Source organism: Setaria italica, chromosome II (genome assembly GCF_000263155.2).
Source record: "Setaria italica strain Yugu1 chromosome II, Setaria_italica_v2.0, whole genome shotgun sequence".
NCBI lineage: Eukaryota > Viridiplantae > Streptophyta > Magnoliopsida > Poales > Poaceae > Setaria > Setaria italica.
Window position 1 is genome coordinate 47,073,337 of NC_028451.1, and position 23,572 is coordinate 47,096,908.

At 44.6% G+C, this 23,572-nt stretch overlaps 4 protein-coding genes across 4 annotated transcripts; 2 read left to right on the top strand and 2 right to left on the bottom strand.

Annotated features, from left to right (window-relative positions):
- Positions 1-1,060: 1,060 nt before the first annotated feature.
- LOC101782634 (calcium-binding protein 39) lies at positions 1,061-5,674 on the top strand. Its single transcript, XM_004958466.4, has 11 exons — positions 1,061-1,252; positions 2,280-2,444; positions 2,519-2,637; positions 2,843-2,917; positions 3,242-3,335; positions 3,434-3,493; positions 3,665-3,730; positions 3,804-3,902; positions 4,855-4,899; positions 5,011-5,113; positions 5,290-5,674. The coding sequence occupies exons 1-11, from the start codon at positions 1,145-1,147 to the stop codon at positions 5,364-5,366; spliced, it is 1,011 nt and encodes a 336-aa protein (XP_004958523.1). The 5' UTR covers positions 1,061-1,144; the 3' UTR covers positions 5,367-5,674.
- Positions 5,675-5,918: 244 nt separating this feature from the next.
- LOC101762660 (cytochrome P450 734A5) lies at positions 5,919-9,116 on the bottom strand. Its single transcript, XM_004959802.1, has 2 exons — positions 8,825-9,116; positions 5,919-7,341 (listed from the first exon to the last, which is right to left on the bottom strand). Exons 1-2 carry the CDS (start codon positions 9,114-9,116, stop codon positions 6,074-6,076), a joined length of 1,560 nt encoding a protein of 519 aa, XP_004959859.1. The 3' UTR covers positions 5,919-6,073.
- Positions 9,117-12,035: 2,919 nt separating this feature from the next.
- LOC101783047 (39S ribosomal protein L45, mitochondrial) lies at positions 12,036-18,208 on the bottom strand. The gene is made up of 12 exons (XM_004958467.2): positions 18,014-18,208; positions 17,851-17,912; positions 17,670-17,749; positions 17,505-17,588; positions 17,333-17,415; positions 16,408-16,459; positions 15,736-15,828; positions 14,968-15,036; positions 14,770-14,871; positions 14,510-14,578; positions 13,718-13,774; positions 12,036-12,660 (listed from the first exon to the last, which is right to left on the bottom strand). The coding sequence occupies exons 1-12, from the start codon at positions 18,097-18,099 to the stop codon at positions 12,574-12,576; spliced, it is 924 nt and encodes a 307-aa protein (XP_004958524.1). The 5' UTR covers positions 18,100-18,208; the 3' UTR covers positions 12,036-12,573.
- Positions 18,209-18,891: 683 nt separating this feature from the next.
- LOC101783444 (BSD domain-containing protein 1) lies at positions 18,892-20,725 on the top strand. The gene has a single exon (XM_004958468.4). The coding sequence runs from the start codon at positions 19,051-19,053 to the stop codon at positions 20,401-20,403; it is 1,353 nt and encodes a 450-aa protein (XP_004958525.1). The 5' UTR covers positions 18,892-19,050; the 3' UTR covers positions 20,404-20,725.
- Positions 20,726-23,572: the final 2,847 nt, after the last annotated feature.

Sequence of the window (23,572 nt, forward strand, 5' to 3'; positions counted from 1 at the left end):
GACCTCCCTCCTCCTCTAAGCCCGGCGCCCATTAGAACCCCCGAAACCCGGATCCTAAACTTTAATCCTAACCTTAAGGACCGCCGACTTGGACCACCACCCACGGCGGGGGGGGACTTGGCGGCCTCGCCCCCCCCCCCCACCTCCCATCCCTCCGGCAAGCTTCTACCTAGTGGCGGCGCGTCACGAGCGAGGTGGCGGCCCACGAAGAAGAAGGCGAGGCGCGTGACGAATATGGAGATCATGCGGCCAAGAGTGGCCGCACAAATCTCCAACATCGGAAGATCAAAGGCCTTCCCATCTTCCGGAAGATGGATAGGTTTCCCGCCACGCTGAGTCTGTGGTGCCTCCGTCGAATCGGTTGGGCCAATTCTTTCGTTCTGGGCTACCTAAGCGAACTACTAAAGAACTTCTGGGCTAAAATTCAAGGTAGTCCTGGGCCTAGAATTCTTCCCACCACCTAAACAAAAAGAAAAAAGAATTCCTCTCAAACAATGAAATGAAAAGAAAATTATAGTGTATGTATATGATTATGAGGGACGGATTCAGAAATAATGTATGACCCGAGCTAAACATGAGTCTGTACACTCGAATGATCGAACAGGGCAGTGAAGCCAACGAATTGCTGAACAACTTGATGTTAGAGCACGAGCTAACGTTAGTCTCTGGCGCTTTTCTCTCTCTCTTGAGCTGAGGTCATATCGTTTGATCTGATTATCGAATACCACATACACATACAAGGGAGGACATGAGCTGGACCTGGCTGCAGCCCCTCAGCTCGGGTCCTAGATCCGCCCCTTATCATACGAGGAAGTCGTACGGGGAAGTCTTGAGTCTTTTCATAGCTCTTCCTCCTCTTTTTTTAAAGCCAGGAATTGGGAGGGTTCACATGTCAGCTCCGTGAACGGTAACATCGGGCCTGAGAGGCCGCCTAGGCCAGGAGCTTTAATATAAGGTAGTAGATTAGGCTTTCAGTGTAGGGAACACGTACCAGAAACTTTACGCCACCACCTGCTAGAGACGGGAATGCGCCTTTTAGTCGTCGACTCATCGGCACGTCAGGAACGTACGACGAGCGCGACAGGACTGAAGGAGCAAGGGAAGGCGCTCCCCGATCCATTTGTTTGCGCCGGCCAGCCGCGAGATGTCCTTCTTCTTCCGTGGCGGGTCGCGGCAGCGCCCGACGCCGCAGGAGATCGTCCGCTCCATCAAGGACTCCCTCGTCGCCCTCGACACCAAGACCGGCGCCAAGGTATGCGGCCCTCGGCGTCTCGCTTCCGCATTTCCATCCGCTCCCGGCCCGATCCGCGCGCGCGTGCTCGCTGCTAGCATCTCCAGCCGGGTGTTCTTGGGTGCTGTTCATGAGAATGATTTGCTTTGTTTCGAGAGTTGTACGGGCTCCCTGGATCTGTCGCGATGTTTGTAGCGTTGTATATACTCCCGGATCTTGGTGGCACACTTGACAGTGCTCCAGTTCTCTGTAGCTGAGGAATGTTGCTGCTCGGCAACTAGAAGTAAAGGCTGTGCTGCTATTAGTTGGGGCATTGCCTGATAATTGGCCAGATTTCTGCAAAGCAGGAAACGTGGTAGGGAAAGTGTTTGTGAGAGTAGTTTGTCTGTCTCTTCAGTTTGTCGCTCAAAGCGTCAGAAAACTGCTGAATTTTGTATTGTAATGGGGTTTGGTGAGATTTGCTGTTACGGTTACTGTTGAATTGCACATATTGGTCTCTGTGTTGACGGCAGCGAAGGCATTTGTGTTGAGGTGAATTGAATTTAAAAGCGTTAGTTGACCTGAAGTTGTTCTATACCTAATTGGAAAGCTCATTGTGTCATGGGTTCCCGATGTTAAACAATAATATTTCCTCCTATAACTGTACTACCTTAGATTGATCGAGCGGATTTGACTAATTTTAGGTTACATAGTTATCAAATTAGTAAGCATGACAATGAGAGGACACTTGTCTTGTTCGTTGAATGGGTAACTTAGTAATCGGGATCTATTTGCATGTTAGCATTGAACTTTGACATAAAAAAATTACAAGGGCCACATCACTTGTAAACATGCACTTCTGTTCATGTTCTTTTTAACAGTGTTTACATACAAGCAGAGATGCATGTTGAGCCAGCTTTAAGCGAGTGCATGTTTACTTCTTTGATTAGAGTTTTAGTTGTTGTATGATTGATGTGCTGTCACCATATACAACTATTGTGCACACTGAAAAGTAAACACCATGATATAGAAGGCATGTTGCTTATGAATTTGTATATGCCCTTATTAGGCTCTAGAGGATGCTGAGAAAAACATACTTACGTTGAGGCATGCGCTTTCTGGTGATGGAGAAGTAGAACCAAATCAAGAGCAGGTTTTGCAGATAGCCCTTGAGATCTGCAAGGAGGGTGTTCTTTCCCTCTTTGTTCAGAATCTTCCTTCCTTGGGTTGGGAGGTATGCTATATTCATGATTCAATGTGATACCTTTTTTCACTGAGTTTATTAGCCTTATTGGTCCTATATTGCAGGGTAGAAAGGATCTTGTCCACTGCTGGTGTATTTTGTTGAGACAGAAGGTTGATGAAAGCTATTGCTGTGTGCAGTATATTGAAAATCATGTTGACCTTTTGGATTTCCTTGTTGTTTGGTAAGGCTTGTATTTGTCAAGTTATGAATTGGAACACAACCAATATGAGCATACTGATTCGTAACTTTGGTTGCAATGCAATCGCAGAAAGATATAGATGTCCGTTTACTTCCTGTAGCTATGTATTTTTACCATATGCTTTCATTATTTAGTATATGACATTATAATACTCTTGTGCTTGATTGATTTAATTATGTTCTACCAGCTACAAGAACTTGGAAATTGCGTTGAACTGTGGGAACATGTTACGAGAATGCATAAAATATCCTACACTTGCAAAGTAAGGCTTTGGAGTCCTCATTCAACTATATTTCGTTTTTCCTTGTGGCTACTAGGACTTAGTGTTTATTTGAAATTGCTATCTGCAATAGCATATAGTTTCCAGCATATATGCCTTTGTCTGACATGCCTGTTTTTTTAGAACCTCTGTATATGCATGAATAGATAAAGTATGTAACACCATCACCTATACAAGCAGACATGCAAATGTACGCAGCATCTGTTAGATTTTGCGATAAATGAAAGCAAACAAGCAAATAGATGATTTAACTAATTTTGCAATTGATTAATTTTTCATACATTTGATTTTGTAGTGCTCTTTCAGATATATACTGGAGTCAAGTAGCTTCGAGTTGTTTTTCCAGTACGTTGAATTGCCAAACTTTGATATTGCTTCTGATGCTCTGAACACATTCAAGGTAAATTTAATCTTGTCAATATATTTTTTTTAAAAAGAAAATTGGCTTTATGTTTGCTTGTTCAGGATTGATGTTTGTTGTTGACAAGATGTTTACAGGATTTGCTAACCAAACATGAAGATGCAGTCTCTGAATTTCTGAGCTCCCATTATGAACAGGTCAGCTGAGCGATATCTTGCTATGAAATGATTAAAATCCACAATTTTGTGCCAAAAAAAGAGGATCATTGGTTTTCCTCCACCCTGTTCCTTGTATCTTCTTCCATGCCATCTTTTATAGATGTTCATTATTTTTTAATGAAATTTTGTTTTTTTTATGCACATGTGCAGTTTTTTGGACTCTACACAAGGCTTTTATCTTCAACTAATTATGTGACAAGAAGACAATCAGTGAAGGTTAGATTATTTAGATTGCAATTTTTGTAGAGTACTAAAATAGAATGCTTAAAAGTGCTTTGCTGAATGCCAGTTTCTTTCGGAATTTCTGTTGGAGGCCCCAAATGCTCAAATAATGAAGCGGTACATTTTGGATGTTCATTACTTAAACATCATGATTGGTCTGCTGAAGGTATTAGAATGTTATATATAAATTTCTTGTTTCTATTCAAAGGAGTCAGCAATGATATAGATCGTCTTTCTCATTTACTCTGCTCCACTTGATCTTTTTTATATTTTAGTTCCTGTATAGAAGATTGTGCAATTTTGTTGTATACATGTATTTCCAAAAGGAAAAGGATAGAATATTGCATGTGTTACTTTCAGTCTGTCTAGACTAACTACTTTTCCCAAAGATCTCTAATATTAGGACACATTGTTGCCACTCTATTTTTCATCCGAGTAGTTATGACATACTAGTGCCATTATCAAGTGAAAGCAATTGTGGATGTTGCACCAGTACAATACATGAGAAATCCTACTTTTTTTACTGGCTTTCGGATATCTAATATCTTGCCAAGGAAAGGTTGTTATATAAAAAAACTATACGCTTGCGATCGTTTTTTGGTGACTACCAGAGATCCAGCCATCCATATCCGAATGGCTTTCAGTTTATAGCTAAAAGCCTAAAATGCATAGCACCATTATTCATGTCTGACACTGTAGCTATCATTTTATTTTCAACCAGCCATTTATGTGCTGTTTGGATGTCAGTTTGGACTGTCTCTAAAAGTGAGTATTTGAGCTGTCATCTTAGTTTCTAACACAAAAGTAGTTCTTTTTTCTTTTTGAAAACGCAGGAGAGCTGCGTTTCATTGTATTAGAGAGAGAAAAAATAGTCCCCATACAACTCCCATCTCTCATACGGGGACCGAATGTGAGAGTTGGGTTCAAAGAACACAAAAGTAGTTCAAATGTAGACACTTGCAGAAAAACTGTGTTACAAATTTTAACCATTAAGACAACTGAGTAATGAAAACAACACAGATTAGTTGTAGATAGTTCGCTTTTCTCTTCTTAAGTAGGCCACCTTTTCACATAACACATCTTCTGTAAATGCTTCTAATAACTGATGTTTTTTGTAGGATTCAAGCAAAAATATCAGGATTTGTGCCTTCCACATTTTTAAGGTAACAAGTTTCATGCTTCAAAGTTTCATATGCTTACCTTTCAGTGGCTTTGCACACTCGATCAGGCCTTTTACCATTTTTCCGATGTACATTTTTGCTGCATGGAAGCAGGTATTTGTTGCCAATCCAAACAAGCCTCGTGAGATTGTTCGAGTTTTGGTTGACAATCACAGAGAATTGTTGAAGCTACTCCACAATCTCCCCACAAGCAAAGGTACTAATATATTGCCTACTTCCTACTTAACCCTAGCTCTATTCTCTGACAAAGCAATTGATGCCAGCAATAGAGTAACCGAGCATTTTAGCTGGATGTCAATATTAATGGAATTTTCCTTGTTAGATTGCTGAGAGATGCAAATTGGGACACTAATAATGCATTCTGTTTGACAGGCGAAGATGAACAACTTGATGAGGAGAGAGATTTAATTATTAAACAAATCGAGAAGCTTGTGCGCTTATCAGTATAAACCCTCAAGAATATCCTTGGGATCAGGACAAGGCAACCCCTTTCTCCCGTTAATATTTTGAAGACATCCCGTGTAATATGCTGCCCTGTATAGAGGTTGTTTTTTATAGGGAAGAAATTTGGCCACGAATTTCATTCTACGCAAGAATACTTGGCATTCCTATCTGAATTTGTGGACATGATACATTGGTAAATGGAAATCGCAACAGATTCCATGTCTGGAATAATTTGCATCATGACGTGTTACCATTGGGGATTAGGAGAGAATGTCAGACGTTTGATGATTTGAAATGGAGTTTGCTTGTTATATTTGATGCTTCATGTTTGCAAATTCTTCACAACGTTTGCATGAAGTTCTGGCCGCCTACTGAAGATTGAGCTGCTGAAAGCGCACTAATCGATTCAAATTCTCAAAGAGACATATGCACAAGTGTGAACATTAACAGCTACTTCCTTCGTTTCAAATTGTAGGCCGTTTCAAATTATGGATCTAGACATATTAGAAAAATCAAAACGACCTACAATTTGAAACGGAGGGAGTACATAGAAAATATTTTTTTTGGCTACTGATCCTTCTTTCTATATCTGATACCTATCATGTATGGTATATACTTTATATATTTGCAATTGGCAATGTGGGGATAATTTACAGGAAGGAATTAATTGAATCCTATTGGGATCTCTGAGCTGCCGCGTGATCGTGGCGGGTCACAACGGCCGGAAGATGACCGGCGCGCCGTGCTGCGGGTTGAGGATCATGAGCACCCTGGGCGCGTGCACGTACGCCGGCGACAGCCGGAACTCGCAGCGCTGCAGCACGAGCGCCAGCGCGACCTTGGCCTCGATGAGCGCCAGGTTCTGGCCGATGCACACCCGCCCGCCGCCGCCGAACGGCATGAACGCCATCTGCTGCCGCGGCCGGTCGCCGCCGTCGGCGAAGCGCGCCGGGTTGAACTCCGCTGCGTCGGCGCCCCACACCCCGACGTCGTGGTGCACGGCCATGACCGGCATCATGATCTCCGTGCCCGCCGGCACCGCGCACCCTCCGAGGTCCACGTCCCGCTTCGCCTTCCGGATCATCGCCACCGCCGGCGGGTACAGCCTCAGCGTCTCGTTCACGACCATCCCCAGGGCCTTGAGCCTGGGGAGGTGGTCCTTGGTGGGCGCGCCGCGGCGGCCGCAGACGGCGACGACCTCCCGGCGAGCGCGGTCCTGCCATTCCGGGTGCATGGCGAGCGCGACGGTTGCCCAGGTGAGGAGGCTGGTCAGCGTCTCCTTGCCGGCGAAGAAGAAGTTCTTGGACTCCTCGACGATCTCGTCCGCCGTCATGGTCGGCGCCATGAAGCTCATGAAGTCTTTCATGCCGCCGGCGCGCCCGTGGTCCCGGGCGCCGCGGTGGTCGCCGCCGCTCTGCAGGCCGGTCACGAACTTGCCCAGGAGCCTCCTGATCTCCCTGTCCAGCTGCCACACGCGCCGGTTCTTCCTCGTCGGGAGGAACCTGTAGCCGGGGATGAAGACCTTGCTGTGCGCCTCGGTGGCGTAGCTGGCGTGCTCGCCCTGCAGCCGGAACACGACGCTGCCCTCTTCGTAGTTCCGGCCGAACGTGGCGAGCGTGATCACATCCTGCGGCAGCCGCTGGTACCACTCCGCCACGTCCACCTCCACCTCGCCGCCGCCGACGGCGGCGGCCGGGGATAGCACGCGCTCCTCCAGCATCCGCTGCACTGTCTCGGTGACGAACGGCACGAGCGGCTTGAGGTTCTCGACGTGGAAGGCGGGCGTGAGGATCTTGCGGCGGCGCGCCCACTCGTCGCCGTGGAGGTTGCTGAGGCCGAGGCCCTCGAACTGGCGGATGAGCGGGTTCGCCTCGTACCGATCGAAGTGCTCCGCCCGCGACAGCAGCACCTCCCGGATCAGCTCCGGCTCGCTGACGATCAGCCGCGGCGTGGTCCCGAACCAAATCAGGTGCATCGGACCTGCATATGCAACCCACCACAATTTTAGCACAAAATAAGGAAAAATCATCCAACGACAACGGAATTTTAATTTCCAGAAAGATATAGAATATATTGACATTGCCATGCATTTTCCATGCTGTTTTAATCTGACCGTCCAATGGAGAATTGAACGGTCGATATTGGCGCCAGTGGGAAGCACATGTTTTCTGTGTATAAATGCGCGTGCCGTCATTTCGACAAAATCAGAAACACTTCGAGCTGGCATTGATTACATTTTATAATCAAATAAATAAGTTGACATATATGAAATTATACAACGAATCAAAGCATGCATTAGTGCATGTGACACCAAGGCCATGATCTACCGGGTTGCCAAAGAGCTAAGCTAAGCTAAGCCAGCACTTAGCTTCAGTGTTTTCATGTGGACAAATCACATAATTCCTTAACTGACCAACAACAAGATTCGTCACTTGGATCAAACGCAGATGCCCTGTAGGTCGCTAGTGCTCTACATATTATACTCCACAAGCCGTTGAAAAACAGCTGAATTATCATCGATCGCCGCAAAAGGTTAGCATAAACTAATCTCAACAGAGAGTAACCAACTGGTGTGTGGATCCTGAACTGAAATGCTCTGGCACTGTCATATGCTGACCAATATGCAGAGATACTGAAGCACAAAGCAAGCATGAAGAGGCATGTGCTCTAGCTCTGAATTGCCGGATGGATGCATGGATGGATCTACATGGCTGTGAGCTAGCTATGCATAGGTAATCTTAAGCTACTACCATGTTGTTAATCTACTCGCATTATCATTGACCTACATTGACAGCCTGGTGGAGAGATCGATGGATCATGCAGGCAACGCCAGAAGGTTTGACTTGGGAGGATGCAGATGAATTTGTTAGCCTGAAGAGCTTGTACTGCTAGCTTGCTGTCATCACGTCTAAAGTGATGGAGGCAGCTAGTGGTGGTAGGATATAGTACCAAAGTGAAATGGAAATGAAATGGAGCTCACCTAATCAAGCATAGTTTAGAGTTTGCGCTCTTGTTTCTATTTGCAAAAGCATGGAAGCATGTCCCCTCCTTTCCTGCGGTTTACGCGTGAGCGTCTACTCTTTAATTGCCTCTATATAATTTTGTATGTATATATACGCGCAGCAAATGCGCTTTTTTTTTCTTTTTTAGGTTTCACACGCAGTTGGAACAAGTAAACACTGTAAAGTTGCACCATTCACTAGTATTTTTTAAGATGATGGCACCATTAATTATTTGAATTTGTCCCCATTTCCAAGATTAGGAGGGAAAAATACGTAATTTTGTATGGATACACCAAGAAACCGCGTAATGGCACAAAAAGGTGTCAATTAAGCTATGAGTTTGCTTGATGATCGGTTTGTCAAGTTCCTGTAAGAGATGAGCTGGATGCATGGAAGATAGAAATGGGCGAATGGCAATGCAAGGAATCGAAGCATCTCGGCGTTGCTGGTCAGTGAGTTACCGTAGAGCTTCCTCCAATGGTGATAGAAGGCGAGCACCCTGGGGAGCACGTCGTGAGGCGCCTCGGGCGGCGCGGGGCGGGAGGACGCGTCGACCATGAGCCGGATGAGCTCGATGGAGCTGCCGAAGAAGAAGCGGTAGCCCGGCCCGCGCACGCCGTGGCGCGCGAAGTGGCGCTCCAGCCGCCGCGGCCGCCACCACAGCGCCTCCATGAGCCGCGCCACCGCCAGCTGAAGGCACAGCCACGCGGCGGCGGCGAGCGCCGTCCCTTGCCACGACCACGGCCACCACATGACGGCCCAGCCAGCGTGGGGGGGCGCTCCGGCGGCGACGACGACGACGACGACGTATAAGAGAATGAAGGCACCTGCCCCGGCCCCGCCTTTTCGTGGTGGCAGGAGGCCGCGATGGCATATGTCGCCGCCGTCCCCAGGCTCACATATATATAGCTGCCTGCTTGGCAACAGAGGAGGAATTCTTGGAAGGCTGCGAGCTTTTCGTATTTGAATATACCATCCTGTCCTCCTTCTCCTCCAGGTTGCTATTAACATTTGTGTTGCCTTTTATTTTCTTCTTTACATTTTGGAGAACATATAGTATGTGGTTTGATGAAGGAATTGGGAAGATTGTTCATGGGTTGGTGAGGCAATGGCCACAAAGTTTGAATCGAAAGCCGAACAAATCGGTCAGGTCAATGCGCTTTACACCATCCTAAGATTCAAACATGGTTGAATCTCGGGGAAAAGGGCGTTCATACTAACTAAATCGAGTTGACGCGCTTTAGGCCCCGTTTGAAATGCGGCACCCTGGAAAGGTAGAGCACAACAAATATACATGCCATTGCTTTACCGAACCGCATTGATCCTAAAAATCTTGTGAAAAGGAAGAGCGCGATCGACCAAGACGGCAAGACATGTTGGGATCATCCTTTTTCTTTTGTTTATTTCTTCTAAAAAAACAGAGACATGTTGCATTGCGTTCCAGTACTAGTAGTAGTCTAGCATGCCTTTGAAAAAACACCACCCCTTTTGGCTGTCCATTTATATATATGTGTATATATAAATGTTTGAGGCACAGGCGGGCACCCTGGGGGGAGTGGAACAGGCAGGAGAGCGGCGGCAGCATGCGGACGGAGGGGGCGGGTGGTGCCGCGCATTTGCGCCTGCTCGGCTCCTTGTTGTGTTGCTGTCCCTCCGGGAAAAGCGTGGCGCGGGGGTTGCCGTGGTCGGGGCCCTGTCGCCGCCAGCCCCGCACAGTTGGCTCGCCACAGCCTGGCTGCCCACGCACCGGTCGGTAGCTCCCGGCTTCTCCCTCGCCGCCTCCGATCCCTTTTATATGCGCTGCCGCTACACCATACTCCTATTGCTCCATCTATCCGTGCTGCCTGCACTGTTCTACTAGTTTACGATGTGCTTTCGTCACAGCGCTGTCGCTGCATCATCGAGACTACTGGCGATTTGGCATCTTTCTGAGTCGTCTTCTTCACCACTGTCATATGATTGCCATAACCGTCGCCCTCCGGCTTCCTCAAAGTCATCGCTTCGCTTCCTTCATCCCGCGGCCGTTGAGGAACACATCGCTTACGATCTTATACATATACATATATATTATCTCCGCGTCACCGACGGATCACGATCACCCAAACCGCACGCAAGAAATATTTACGCCGCGCGGAGGTCGTCCCCTCCCTCCCGCGCCACCGTGCGTGCTCATCGCCTCCTGCCGCAGCCGCCCCGCTGTCATTCGAGTCGTTAATTAACAAACCCGCAGGGGGTGGGTCGTCGGCGCGCGCTTATGTTGATCCCCAGCAAGCGATCGCCTTATGTAATTAATCCCCGGCGACCCAATGGGGCGCGGCGCCGTCGTCGCCACGCGCTGTCCCGGCCACCGGCCCCGCGCTGCCGTTGCCGCCGGCCGGCCGGCGCCAGCTGGCGGCGGGCGCCGGGCAGCATACGCCAACGCGGCCGTTAGATTAGCAAGGCGTTGACACTGCAGGGCTGATTGGGACGGGGGCTTCGTTCTCGTGTAAACCGAGCTGTCAGGTGCCCAGGTCAACGTGTGCTGCCACCTGCAGCACTGCGTCATCAGGCAGGACAGGGGCCCATGGGGTGCAGGTGAGGCTTGACCGGACAGCCGGGAACTGCTGCCTGGAGTTCTTGGGTTTCTTTTTAGTTGGGGGAGAATGGACTGGCCCCCAGGCCCCAGCCATGACAAGTGTTCATGACGGGTCTTGCTTCGAGGAACACGGGAGTTCATTGATATTCTTGCTGAGAATTATACTACACGTCTGCAAATCTCATCCAAAATACTTCGCTGATACGATGGCTAGCAGAAAATTAGATTGTCGCTATCTAGTTTTACCATTCTTTCATGCTCAATTTTACGATTCTTCATTTCATGCGTGTCGTACATACATCTATGGACCTATTTGAACAATCATAAATATGAGGTTGGACATCAAGACACATCTGACATGGAGACCATGACGCAGGGCGACGTAGTCTACATGAGGATAGTAACTGGTCGAGATTAGGAAAGTACTCATTGTAATAAGAGTAGAACTCCTCTAGTCATATATGACTAGTATTATTCTTGTAAATCAGCTGACATTAACCCTACCCCTGCCTATATAAGGTGAGATAGGAACCCCTTCAATGCAATTTAATCTAACCAACGTACAAGACGTAAGGTATTATGCTATTCAGCGGTCCAAACCTGTCTAAATCGTAATTCAATCTAACCAACGTACAGGACGTAAGGTATTATGCTATTCAACGGTCCAAACCTGTCTAAATCGTGTGTTTGCATTTACCTTCAAATTCCTAAACTCGACGAGCCTCACCAACCAAAACACTACTTCGAGCACCACTCGGTAGGTTACCAAGTCTAAACACCAATAATGCGTCAAACAATTTGCGTACCTAGGAAGAAGGAACCGTTAGCCCTGGGGGCAAGTGGAAATGTTCAGCCTGAACTTGCTCAAGAGATCAAAGAACTGTCTGACACCACAGGTGACATTCTGAAAGGAAAGCACTCTGCAGACAAAGCAGCCGAAATGACAACCTTACAATAAGAATGGTGACAAGTTGGTGCCCGCCCACAAATCAAGAGGAGTGGTCGGCAAAAATTATAGGGAAACCAAATCACATGACAGTTACACAGCAGTGGGTAGGCTTGCCCTATCTTTACTGCAACCAAAAGTAGACCAGAAATTGAAGCAAACATGCATGAGCACATCTCCACATGAATATCATGAATCCAAGTACCATGAACGATATGAACAAAAAGTGACAGCAGCATCACCATCTGCTAAACTGTAATGTACATTGCAATTGGCAAACGTCTAAAACAAGGGGGTAGAAAAGCGTTCCCTTGTGACAAGCGTCACCTCATATGCGCATGACTTTGTTGCTACACTGGATAGAGCCCTGATATCTCTGGTGAAGATATGCAAAGCCGTCCAATGGGGTCAGTACGCCCCCCCTGCCCCCCCCCCCCCCCCCCCCCCCCCAAAGCTATTTCTCTAACAAAAAAGTGAATTGCTGTATTTTCTGCTAATAAAATCACAAAGAAAGAGAACAAAATATGAAGACTACCATTCTGTCTGTGTGTCTGAAGATCCTGTTAGACATCAGTCAGACTGGAGAAAAACAGGAGGGCAGGGCAAAAATTTATTGAGAACACTTTGTGCAACCAGAAGGCTCCGCTAACTTCATTCAGGACCGAAATGTGCTTGCCAAACGGATATTATTACAGATTAATCCTTCCGCATACACGCCAATATGCTCCAGGGTGAAAAAGGGATCTCTCAAACACCCATATGTCTTTCACAAGTACCTATAGAATAGATGCAAATATCAGAATACACCATGAGAATGTTTAACCCTGTAAGCTTGTAGCATTTAATTAACGGGCAGGAAAACAAAAGCCTAAAATAACTTTGAATTGTATAGAAAATTTATCCAGACTAATATAGAAAACAACCATGCTTCACCTACATCAACCAACCTGACTATCCTATCCATTCTATTAACTTCATCTAATGGCTCAGATTGATCGTGTCCTGGCTTACATTCTACAGTCAATAGCCGTATTACATCTATTATGGCCCCTAATCACTGTAACATCACTTAGTTAAACCATGAATTGTATGTGCACAGTTACGAGTAATCTCTATATGGGAGCAGTTCTCAATGGGTAGTGGTTGGCATTCCTTTTCTTCTCTGTATTGTAGAGGGTTCAACTAAAGCCCCTCGAAATTTGACTTCCTGATAAGCGATGGTAACCAGTTGGATAGAACTGATCATGGTAACCAGCTATCTAAAAAAATAAAACTGATTGTCCACCATACTGTTGAATCATAATTGCGCAGACAATCATTCTGATGGCAGGCCAATCTGGTATTGAATAGTTATATCTGAACAGTTACATACAAGAAATTCACCTAAAAAAGTATCAACCAATTCTTAGCCGGTATTTGGCTAAAATGATAATTTTTGTTCAGCTCCTTTCTAAGCTATGGCTTCCTGCAACTAACTATGTCTTACTGCTGGGAAGGCAACTGCCAGCTGAGGATGACAGACCAGCAGGTGGAAAAAAGTTAGGTTCTAGTCATATCCATCACAACTGACATAGGGACATAGAACCAGCATAACAGCAAATACGTTCAACACTTGACCAAGTGTTGCTTGACAAGTTGACATTAATGTAATGCTAGCATATATGACGTGTATCCACCAGTAAAACAATGTAGATCAGCGAGAAAGACATTCTGAGAAAAACCTAAACAGGGAACTGACTTGTAAGCAATTTGAGGATTAGTTTATAGACCAGCTAATCTCATTCTGCCTTGTTTGAGACTACTGTTTCAAATGTTCTGGCATATATAATTTACCTCCTTTGACTTGTCTCCAGACACAACCTCACCCTTTGAATTGTAGGCTTCAAATTTCTACAGAAAAAATAACGAAGATTGGTCAAAAGATGTGCATCAACAGATTACCACAGTTTAATAATTGAGATATCCACTGGCTCTGATAGCAAACAGAGGGGGGTATCTAAGAAAACAAACTCACTCTTGCCATTGTGTTCTCAATGTAGAAGTTCTAGAGATTATAATTTTGATGCTTATTAGTTATTATAGGGATGTGAACTTGGACGCCTTACTTTAACAATACACACATAAAGAATGAAGGTCAGAATTGGCTTCGAAAAAGAAAAGGTACTGCAGGCACTTAGACCAATCTAAACTGCAGAGTCAGGTAGACACATACAGCTATGTGCTAACACTGGCAAACAATTGAATACTGCATACAACTGCAACATGAAAGCAACATATTTGGTACCAATGACTATGAGGTGTTCAAAGTAGATCTTAAAGTCAAGAACAAAAAAGCTCAACATCAAACAGTAATGGATTGCACAGGGAAAAATAAAGCTACACAGCTCTCATGCTTGTTCTATGGAGATATGCCCATTTTAAAGATAAGGACATGACTTAAAAGTACAGGGCATTGGTGAAAATAAAAGTTTATACTACGAACTTCGAAAAGGATGGATACAGATAAAGACAGAAAGAAATCAGTGAATCATGTTCAGCGTCAAACTTGGTTCAAACACAGACAAACAGTATGTATATGAACTGCATTTTACACACAAGGACTTAAAAGTCTTGAGAGAATGAAACCTGTTTAGTGACAAACTCAAGCGTAAGTTGTATAAAAGCTTTATCAAGGTCCTTCTTATCGAGGCCAATCTGCGAGGCAAACGAAACTTCAACCGCATGGTCCAACCAGGAAAACATAGTACAACAAATGCAAAATTACCAGACAGAAACTATTAGAGTTAAAAAAATTTAGCATGTACACTGAGATCTTATACAGATGTACATACCACGATATGGTGCTTTTTCTATGGATCCTACAGATATAAACAGAAGTAGCTTACCATGCGAGCCCTCAAAGTTCTGATGCTCACAGCAGGCTCTACCAGTTCCCAGTATACAGAATTCCACTTGGATTGCCTTCTCTTTAGTTCATTTTTTATAGTCTTCAGCCGAAAAGAAAAAGAGCGGAAACAATAAATAAAAAATCCTTGTACATTATCTAGCATGGATTGATCATTGATGAAATGTTGAAAACTTACAGAATGCATCCTCTCTGTCAGAATTTTCCGGAGCGCTGATGTGTCTCCATGCGCCATCAGAGTGTTAACCTGAATCAAGTAGATTCAACAATGTCAACAGAGCATTCCACATGGAATAATTTATAATGTGCAATTGAACTATGCTTTTGGTAGATATTATGCTGGGTTCTTGCACGAGCACGAGGGATATGGCAATGATGTGATGATAGTTTGCTTGATGATCATATTCCGTACTTTCCATGCTAAAGAGCTACTAATATATCTTAGAATACATATTTCAGTTATTGAGGGAGGGTGCCAGGGGGACTGTATAAATTGCAACGGTAAAAATGACACAATCTAACAGCAAAATGAAAAGGCTAAAACGGCACATGTTTAGTAAAAGAGGAGAGTAGGAGACATCCAGCAATCACTTCATTATAACTAGCGAATAAAAAGTCATAACTTCATTATAACTAGCGAATAAAAAGTCATAACTTCATTATAACTAGCGAATAAAAAGTCATAACCATAAAGCATTTAAATCAATAATTTGGACAGTTGATTTGCTAAATAGCTAATAAACCTATCTAGTTACATTGATCTTGACTTATTCATGAAACTATACTTGCCTGCACAAGTTATGGCTTATTTCTTATTCTACAGATTTAAACACTGCAAAAACCTAGAATCAGATCAACATACATGAGAGGAAATCTGAAACTCATACCAATGTAGTCTAACTGCTTAAAGTATATGAGCTGTTTCCAACTGATAAATAAGATATACCTCCTTGTATATGTTTAATGCTTGATCATAAAATTGCTTTTTGGTATACCCAGTTTTCTTCCTCAACCTTGAAACGGCATATGCATTCTTCATCTGTCAAGGTACCCAACTACTAAGCACATACTTGGTGAAAGAAAATAGCATAAAGAAGAATAGCTAAACACTAATCAAATAAAATATCTGACATCCTCACATCTACATACATGAAAACTAAATCACGAAAAGTTGATTGATGATAGAATTGGATCAAAAGTAGGGAATTCAATCGCATCACTTTGTCATATGCAGCATAAACCACTGTAGTAAACAAATTTCACGGGTCAAAATAACCCAGAGTTTTAAGAGTCTAAAACAGTACATCCAAACAGCTATAGATTTCTGATAATATATTATGGCTTTTTATGTCATGTAAAGGAACATTGTTATACCTGTTGAATAACCATGCAATATTATTCACAGTATATACTAGGTTGATTTCATCAGTGGCACACAGGAGCAATGTCCTACCAAGGATGAGAAAATGAAGTGTTTGGATTTAAAACTCCTGAACTAAATGGTTGAACAAAGATGAAAGAAAAAATTGAATTCAAAGCTAATCACCAGAAAGAATAAAAGTAGCTAATGAGGAAAAGAGCTTTTGCAGCAGCAGATTTTCTAAAGAAGAGTCAGTACCTCCAAAATGATATCCTCCTTTGTCCTTCTCCAGCCACTTAATGTAAACCATCTAATTCAGAACAAATCAAAGTTAAAATGATGAAAAAGTTCTGTTTTATCATACAACAGAAATTATTTCAAGAAACAATTGCAGCTGTAAGATCATATCACACCAAAAGGTTTGTACTTTTCAGAACTAAGGCAGTGATATTGAGTATTGAATGCAGGAATAGCCAGAAAAATAATGCTAGTCATACTTTTTTATTATCCCTCGTATTAATTTGAACATTTGAAAGCATCAAAAGGAAGTGTCTAGAATGTCCCTGCTCAATGCAGGTGCCTGAGTCTGTTTAGTCAAAAATGTTACTTTTTATGTTCCCTCCAGTCAAAAATAAGCTGTATCCTACAATTCTTGGAGTCAAACTATGTTATTTTAACCGATGACAGATTTATAAATGCTTAATCAAACATACGAAATGGAGAGCTTATATTTGTAAGATTGACATATTGTAATAGTAAATATTTACGTCATCATACTGCAATTCTAATACAAAACAATCACAAAACTTTCTAGTCCCAAGCAGAAATATTATGATTTTAATAGATTCTGAAATATATTGCAATACAACTTGCAGATCGAACTTTGAAGCTCATTTTAATGTCCAAAAAATCATTAATTTGCAATACATTACATGCCCCATGCATATAGCAAATCAAATGTTGTTCCAAGACCCCTGTTCACTAGCAGAAACTGTCAAACATAGTTCCAAATTTTCCAGGCAGGGTGAACTATTACTAGCTTAATGGTAGCTATGTACCAAGCACTAGCAGTTGTTTCTCACACAACCAGATGAGTAGGAATATGCATTGAGTTTTGAGTGCCATATACTGATTTCTTTAAAGAGAATTACACATGGTCAAAATGTATACTGAAAAAAAAAACCTTTTCCAGAAGGGAATGCGTTCCCGTGGGCTGTACGGCTCATATACAAAACCAGGACTCATCATGACGACCTTCATACCAACCTGCACAGATGAAATAAACATAACTACACTTAACATGGTATTCTTCCAAGTGGAGAAAACAACAGAAGTAAATCAGAATGTCCTCACACCTTCCTGGCACCAAGAGGCACCTTTGACGCCGCTACTGTGGACATCGGTCTAGTATGATCCATATGGACAACAAGATCCAGAACCTGCAGAAACACAAACTTGTAACCAAAATTGAGTAAGAATTACTAAAAAATCCTAAATGCAGAACACTCAATAACTCAGACCTTCACAATGTGGACTGGCGATGGCCCCCCCAGCGTGTGGCCAATCACGCTGCTGGCATTGTATGTCAAGCTTGCAAAACCTAATTACCAAATCATCCATCAGACAGACTGATTGAAATGAAGTCCATGCAAGACTGAAACAGGAATGGACAAGGAATGAAGCAAGCCATCACCCGATCACCTCTTAAGCATGCGGCTGTGTGGGTCGGAGCGAAGGATCGGGCAACGGCGGCATGAAAATCTCTGAAACAGAAATGGAAATGGGTGGGTGTAAGAATCATCGCACCCGCGTGGCAGAAACCAATCGAGATCTAGAACGAGTCGATAAGGAAGAGATGGGTTACGTGGGCGGCGGCAGCGGCGGCGGCGGGAGGTAGAGAGGGCGGTGGAGGCGGCGGGCAAGAGACTGCCCGAAGCGAGACAAAGCCATCGGTGAGGCGTCCTCTCGGCGGCGGCGACGGAGCTCGGAGCCAGGGGCTCGACGGGGAGGGTTTTAGGGGAGGGGGGAGGAAATGAACAGACCAAAACCACTTGTTTGTGATGGTCTCGACGTGAGATGAAACTTTAACATAACTGGAGTCTAGACCCTTCATTCATCTTTGCAAATTCATATAATTATAATTTTATTTGCAATTTACATATAAGCATATATTTTTAAGATTTGCGAATTTTTTTTCAAACTGTAAGATTTGCTATTCTACCTTGACAATAATATTGAAACAACTCATTTTTTGTATTTTACAATAATATAATACGAAAAAAATGTTCTGTTAATCTTGCCTAAAAGGAGAATTTGATGGAATTTGGTTAGCTCGGATAATTTTATTTTCTCTTTAGTCTGTTAGCAACATCATGTCCTTTTACTCTCCTATACATCTTTCTCACCAATTCTTGGTTGAAAAGGTTAAAAGGCCAGAAAAAAAGCATGGATGTGCCATGGATGTTTTGATGAAACAACATATTTTATCGATATAAATACCTCATAGAACTAAAAATACTTAATGTGCGGTGTCACTTAAAATGATTTATCTAATTCGTGCAAATACAATAAAATTGATGAAGATACTTAGTGACAACTTTGAAGTTTGAAATTTGCGTGAATAAAAAGAAATTCGTAAGAAAGAAGAACAGGAGGCTCTGCAGTCTGCACGAGCCGCTCAGCTGAACGGCACACGGCAGGAATGCGTCCGTTCCAGGTTTTCGGACTCCGGCAATCATCCAACCCGTGCACAGCAAGCGAAAGCGAAGCAAAGCCCTCCACCACGAACGAAATCTAAGCGACTTGCCTTCCTTTCCCGAGAGACTGCTCTCCGCGGCCAAACCCACCACGACCTCCCTCCCCGTTGTCTCTCCGATCCGATCCGATCCGATCCAAACCCCCATGGATTTCTTCAAGTCCATCCTCGCCGAGCCCGATCCGGACCCGGCCTCCCCGCCGCCGGAGCAGGAGCCCGAGCCCGCGCCCACCGCTCCCGCTGGCGGCGGCGGCGGGTGGGGCTTCGGCGGGCTCCTCAAGACGCTCACCTCGCAGTCCGAGACCGTGCTCGAGGCCTACCGCCGCGACCTCGCCGAGTTCAGCACCGGCCTGCGCCGCGAGACCGAGGTGCTCCGCGACGCCGCCGCCCGCGCCGCGCGGGACCTGCCGTCCTCCGCGCACGCGCTCGACGGGCTCGCGGACATCGTCGCGCAGGGCAAGGACGCGCTCTCACAGGTCGCCGCCGCTGCGGCCGCTCCGGTCTCCGCGCACTCCGACGGCGGTGAGTGGGAGCAAAGCTCCGCCTCCGGGGCCCACGTCCGGTACAGCCGCTTCGAGGCGCAGCTGCGGGCGCTCCAGGCGGATCCGACCACCTTCACCGCCGATCCCGAGGATGCTGAGGACTTCGCGGCTTGGAGTAAGGGGTTTAATTTGGATGAGAGGAAGGACGAGATCGAGGCCCTGTGCTACGATAGTGACGCGCTGGAAGCCATGGTGGACAGGCTAGTGCCGGGCACCGTGGAGAGCGAGGTGTTCTGGTCGAGGTACTTCTACCGTGTCCATAAGCTGAAGCAGCAGGAGGACGCGAGGGCGAAGCTTGTGCAGCGTGTGATCGCTCAGGAGGAAGATGAGGATTTGAGCTGGGAAGTGGATGATGAGGATGAGGAGGAAGAGCAGCAGAAAGAGGATGCAAAAGAGCTAGCAGCAAGGCAAGAGCCAATCAAAGAAGAAGTCAAGCATGAAGTGGAAGTGAAGGAAAACGAGAGAGTGGTGGAAGAACGGAAGGTTGAGGCAGTGGAAGAACCGGCTGCTTTGGAGGAACAGAAGAATGCTGATGAGCCCCAACCAGTGGTTTTAGGTAGCTCTTTGGTAGTAGTGGATGAGGAGGAGCAGAAGAATGCTGATGAGCCACAACCAGTGGTTTTTGGTAGCTCTTTGGTTGTAGTGGATGAGGAAGAGAAGGAAGGGCACTCCAAGTCGAGTGTTGAAGAATCAGGTGACAAGAAAGAAGCGGTGAAGCATGAGACCAGTGATTCAAGCAAGGATAGTGATTACTCCATAGTGTCTAGACAGCGAACAATGGAGGAAGAGGATCTTGAATGGGATGAGATCGAAGATCTTGGAGAGCATGAAGAAAAGAAGGGCAGCACCCATGACTCAAGCCCTGCTCTGAAGGAGGAGCTGCGAAAGAGGCTGAGTGTGGCTGAAGATGACGAAGATTTGAGCTGGGATATCGAGGATGACGATGATAAGTCTTGAATACCCATGCATGCTGGTATGGAGGTGCCAATTGCATTTCAACATTTACCTTTCATTACTCACGAGGATACAGTTATTCAGCCAATAAATATTGGTTAATTATGCTGCTTATGCAATGAATACACGTGTAAACTGTAAACTCTCAAGTTTGATGATATCAAGTGGCAATTGGTTAAGCGTCAATCTACTCTGTTGTCTTTGGGGTGTTGTAAATATGTTGTATTTATTTGACTTGTGTGTTATACTGTGGGTACATTGTCCGTGCCAGAATTTCGAGCAGGCTTTGGACAATTTCTTTCAGAAAGACTACCAGTTATGTTCATCGTTTATATTCACTGGTACCTGGTAGTTAGTATTAGTTATGTGATAGCATATATATTGAAGACGACCTCTCCCTTGTGTTGATCCATGGGTAAGTTGTAAAGCTTTATACAGTAGCTGCAGATACTGTACATAAATAATGACTGCCTTTTCTTCGGTGAGTGGTGAAAACAACAAATGTTGACATCTTCGTACTGATTATTTACAAAGCTGTGGAGAAATTGCATATGATTCTGAAGGATTGTCTAGTATCATTTTGTGTAGCGAAAATAACAAACATTGCCTTGAGAGCTCCAGTATGTCTGCTCCTCGCAATAGACTGCTATCTGAAGTTCTCAGCAGAGCAAACGGTCCTTTTGCTGATCCTGCTGGTCTGTGTGTATCTTGATTTGCAGTTCCTATCAGACGATGCCATAAGAAGTTCTGCAGCGGTTTGCACCGTGTCTTGACTTCGTATTCTGATTTTGATACTAATGGAACAATATTTTGAACCATTGGATACTAACGGGAGCATCCACGTTTTTGATAAAAAAATCATAACGCTGTATATTTTTTGCATTAAAATGTGTAGTGTTACACCCATACGTGTGGACTTTCGGTTTTTTTCTTTCCTTTTTTTTGACATGACGTGAAATTGTTGAGAGTTTGCTAGTAAGTGATGGTGTAAATAATAGGGATTGCTAGTCAAACTGGCGAAAAAGTTTTGAAATTCTTTAGATAATTTTTTTTTTCAAAATATGAAGACCGACCCACGGGCCATGGTAAACATTTTCAGTCTGCTAAGGGCCCAAACATGGTTAACCCACTCAGCCCACGAGGGAAACAACAAAAGCCGCGGCCTCCCCGACTCGTTCCATTCCCCTCGGTCAGGTCAGCCTCCCCCGCATACGCCTCTCACAGATCCCCCACCCTCCTCCGCCGCCGGCCACCGCGTCGCGACCCTCGGCCGCCAGGTACGCGTCGATCTCTCCCTCCTTTCCTCGTCCCTGAACCTATCCTGCGTAGCGACCCACTGATTGGTCCCGGGATCCGGAGCGGGCGAAGGACGCGTAGCTTCATTTTTGTTATGGGGTGGCGCCGTACTGCGTCGTTGGGGTGCTTGGTGCATCCGATCTGCGTTGGCGCACCTGTGTTTTTTCTTAATTCTATTGTGATGCGTTTATCGATTGGATGGCATGACATCTCAGCGGGCTCTGTGCCCACGATCTGGCATGATTGCTGCCGACTTCGATGTTGGTTCGATCTGTTGTCTTTCTTGCCTAGTTTTGCGAATGGATTGAAGGGTTCAGACTCTGCCTTCCGGAAATGTGTTGTGCGGTGTCAATGGTTAGCTATGTGTCGGGGATTTCTACTACCTTGCCATGTCAATAGTTTCTTTGGTTTATTCCATTACGGAATGCGAAAGAGATGTACAATATAGTTTTTCGATAGATTTATCATTGAGAAAATGGTAGATGGAAGGTGCATAATATGCTTGTAAATTATTTCAAACTTTGCTGCATGTGTGTGGGTTTCGTTGCTGTGGGATTTTGCTTAGACATGAAATCATACATATCAGGCTTGGGAACTTGGTCTGGTTGCAAAGTTCATATAATCTTTGCGTATAGTGTTGCACTGCACTGTTCTGGTCATGAGCAACCATGAAATGTTGGCCAAGGAGTTGCCTTTTCCCTTTAACTCTGCCCACAATAAGATTTTTTTTTTTGCCACTTACTCTCTACATGTTAGTATTGGGTGTTCACTCGCTGACTAGCATTATTTGTTTCATTGTAGTACAAATAAGCCATCACTGTAGAATGGAAATGTTGTGTTTATCCCCCAGCCAAATTGTATTTTGATGTTTCCAAAGAAATTCCTACGTGCCTGGATTAAAGTGTTCCTGTTTTTTTTTTAAGACAAAACTATACTGAATTCTCAATTGATAATTTTTTTCCCGTCCTGATAGGTGCTAATAGGAATAGCCAAACAACTAACAAAGCCTCTGTGAATTAAATCATTTTAGGAGGATATAAGGCCAATTGTGCTGATTTTTTTCCGTTGTTGCTTACAGTTGTTACAATCAGTGATTACACTATAACTGTCATGAGATGTACTGTACAATATTAGTATTAGCGCAACAGAGGCTGTTATTTTGTCATTGTGTTATTAAGCTGTCTAGGTTTCTTTTCTTTAAATGCAGGATGACAGAAGCTCCATTTCTGCCACGGGAGAGGCTTTTCAAGCAGCAGCAAATCTTCCAGAACTTGACCAAGCACACCTACCTGAAAGGACGCTATGATGTGGTTACCTCCGTTGCCATCCCCCTTGCACTTGCTGCCACCAGCATGTTCATGATTGTAAGTTTCAGCTTTCAACTTAGGACATTGTTACTTGTTTTCTTCTTATTTTTTTCTTGCCCCAGCTGACCTGATGATTTGTTACTCTGTCTCCTAAACAGGGTCGTGGAGTTTACAACATGTCTCACGGGATTGGGAAAAAGGAGTGAACTTCTGTGTGGTAACTAGTGTCTTTGTACTTGGGCATGGAAGTAATACCATCCAGGCTATGAAGTCTTCTTTGATTGCAAAATAATACTGCCAAAGAACGATTCGACTACATTTCTGCTTCATTTTCTGTTTGTATCTGTGGATATCTAATGCCAGCAACTTGAAGAGCAGCGTTGTCGCTGTCTTGGTTAATCGCACCCATTCATTTCCTCCTTTGTGTTTCCTTTCAATTGGAGATGGCTTCGCATATTTTTTGAGGTGGAATCATGTTATGTTTATTTTCATGTTGGATTTAACGGCAGCTCAGCTGCTCCATCTCATGCACAAAACCTGGTTGTAGCCTGCACGCAAGAGATTTGTTT

Bases quoted from the DNA above. Each gene is read 5' to 3' on its own strand.
- LOC101783444 (XM_004958468.4), top strand. From the start codon at position 19,051: ATGGATTTCTTCAAGTCCATCCTCGCCGAGCCCGATCCGGACCCGGCC.
- LOC101782634 (XM_004958466.4), top strand. From the start codon at position 1,145: ATGTCCTTCTTCTTCCGTGGCGGGTCGCGGCAGCGCCCGACGCCGCAG. The intron at 3,336-3,433 runs GTAAATTTAATC...AGATGTTTACAG, and splicing joins ATGCTCTGAACACATTCAAG to GATTTGCTAACCAAACATGA. The intron at 5,114-5,289 runs GTACTAATATAT...TCTGTTTGACAG, and splicing joins CAATCTCCCCACAAGCAAAG to GCGAAGATGAACAACTTGAT.
- LOC101762660 (XM_004959802.1), bottom strand. From the start codon at position 9,116: ATGTGGTGGCCGTGGTCGTGGCAAGGGACGGCGCTCGCCGCCGCCGCG. The intron at 7,342-8,824 runs GTAACTCACTGA...TTGCATATGCAG, and splicing joins CCATTGGAGGAAGCTCTACG to GTCCGATGCACCTGATTTGG.
- LOC101783047 (XM_004958467.2), bottom strand. From the start codon at position 18,099: ATGGCTTTGTCTCGCTTCGGGCAGTCTCTTGCCCGCCGCCTCCACCGC. The intron at 15,829-16,407 runs GTACTGACTCTT...GTACCTTGACAG, and splicing joins AGGAGGATATCATTTTGGAG to ATGAAGAATGCATATGCCGT. The intron at 12,661-13,717 runs GTAAATTATATA...TCTATTCTATAG, and splicing joins CTGGAGACAAGTCAAAGGAG to GTACTTGTGAAAGACATATG.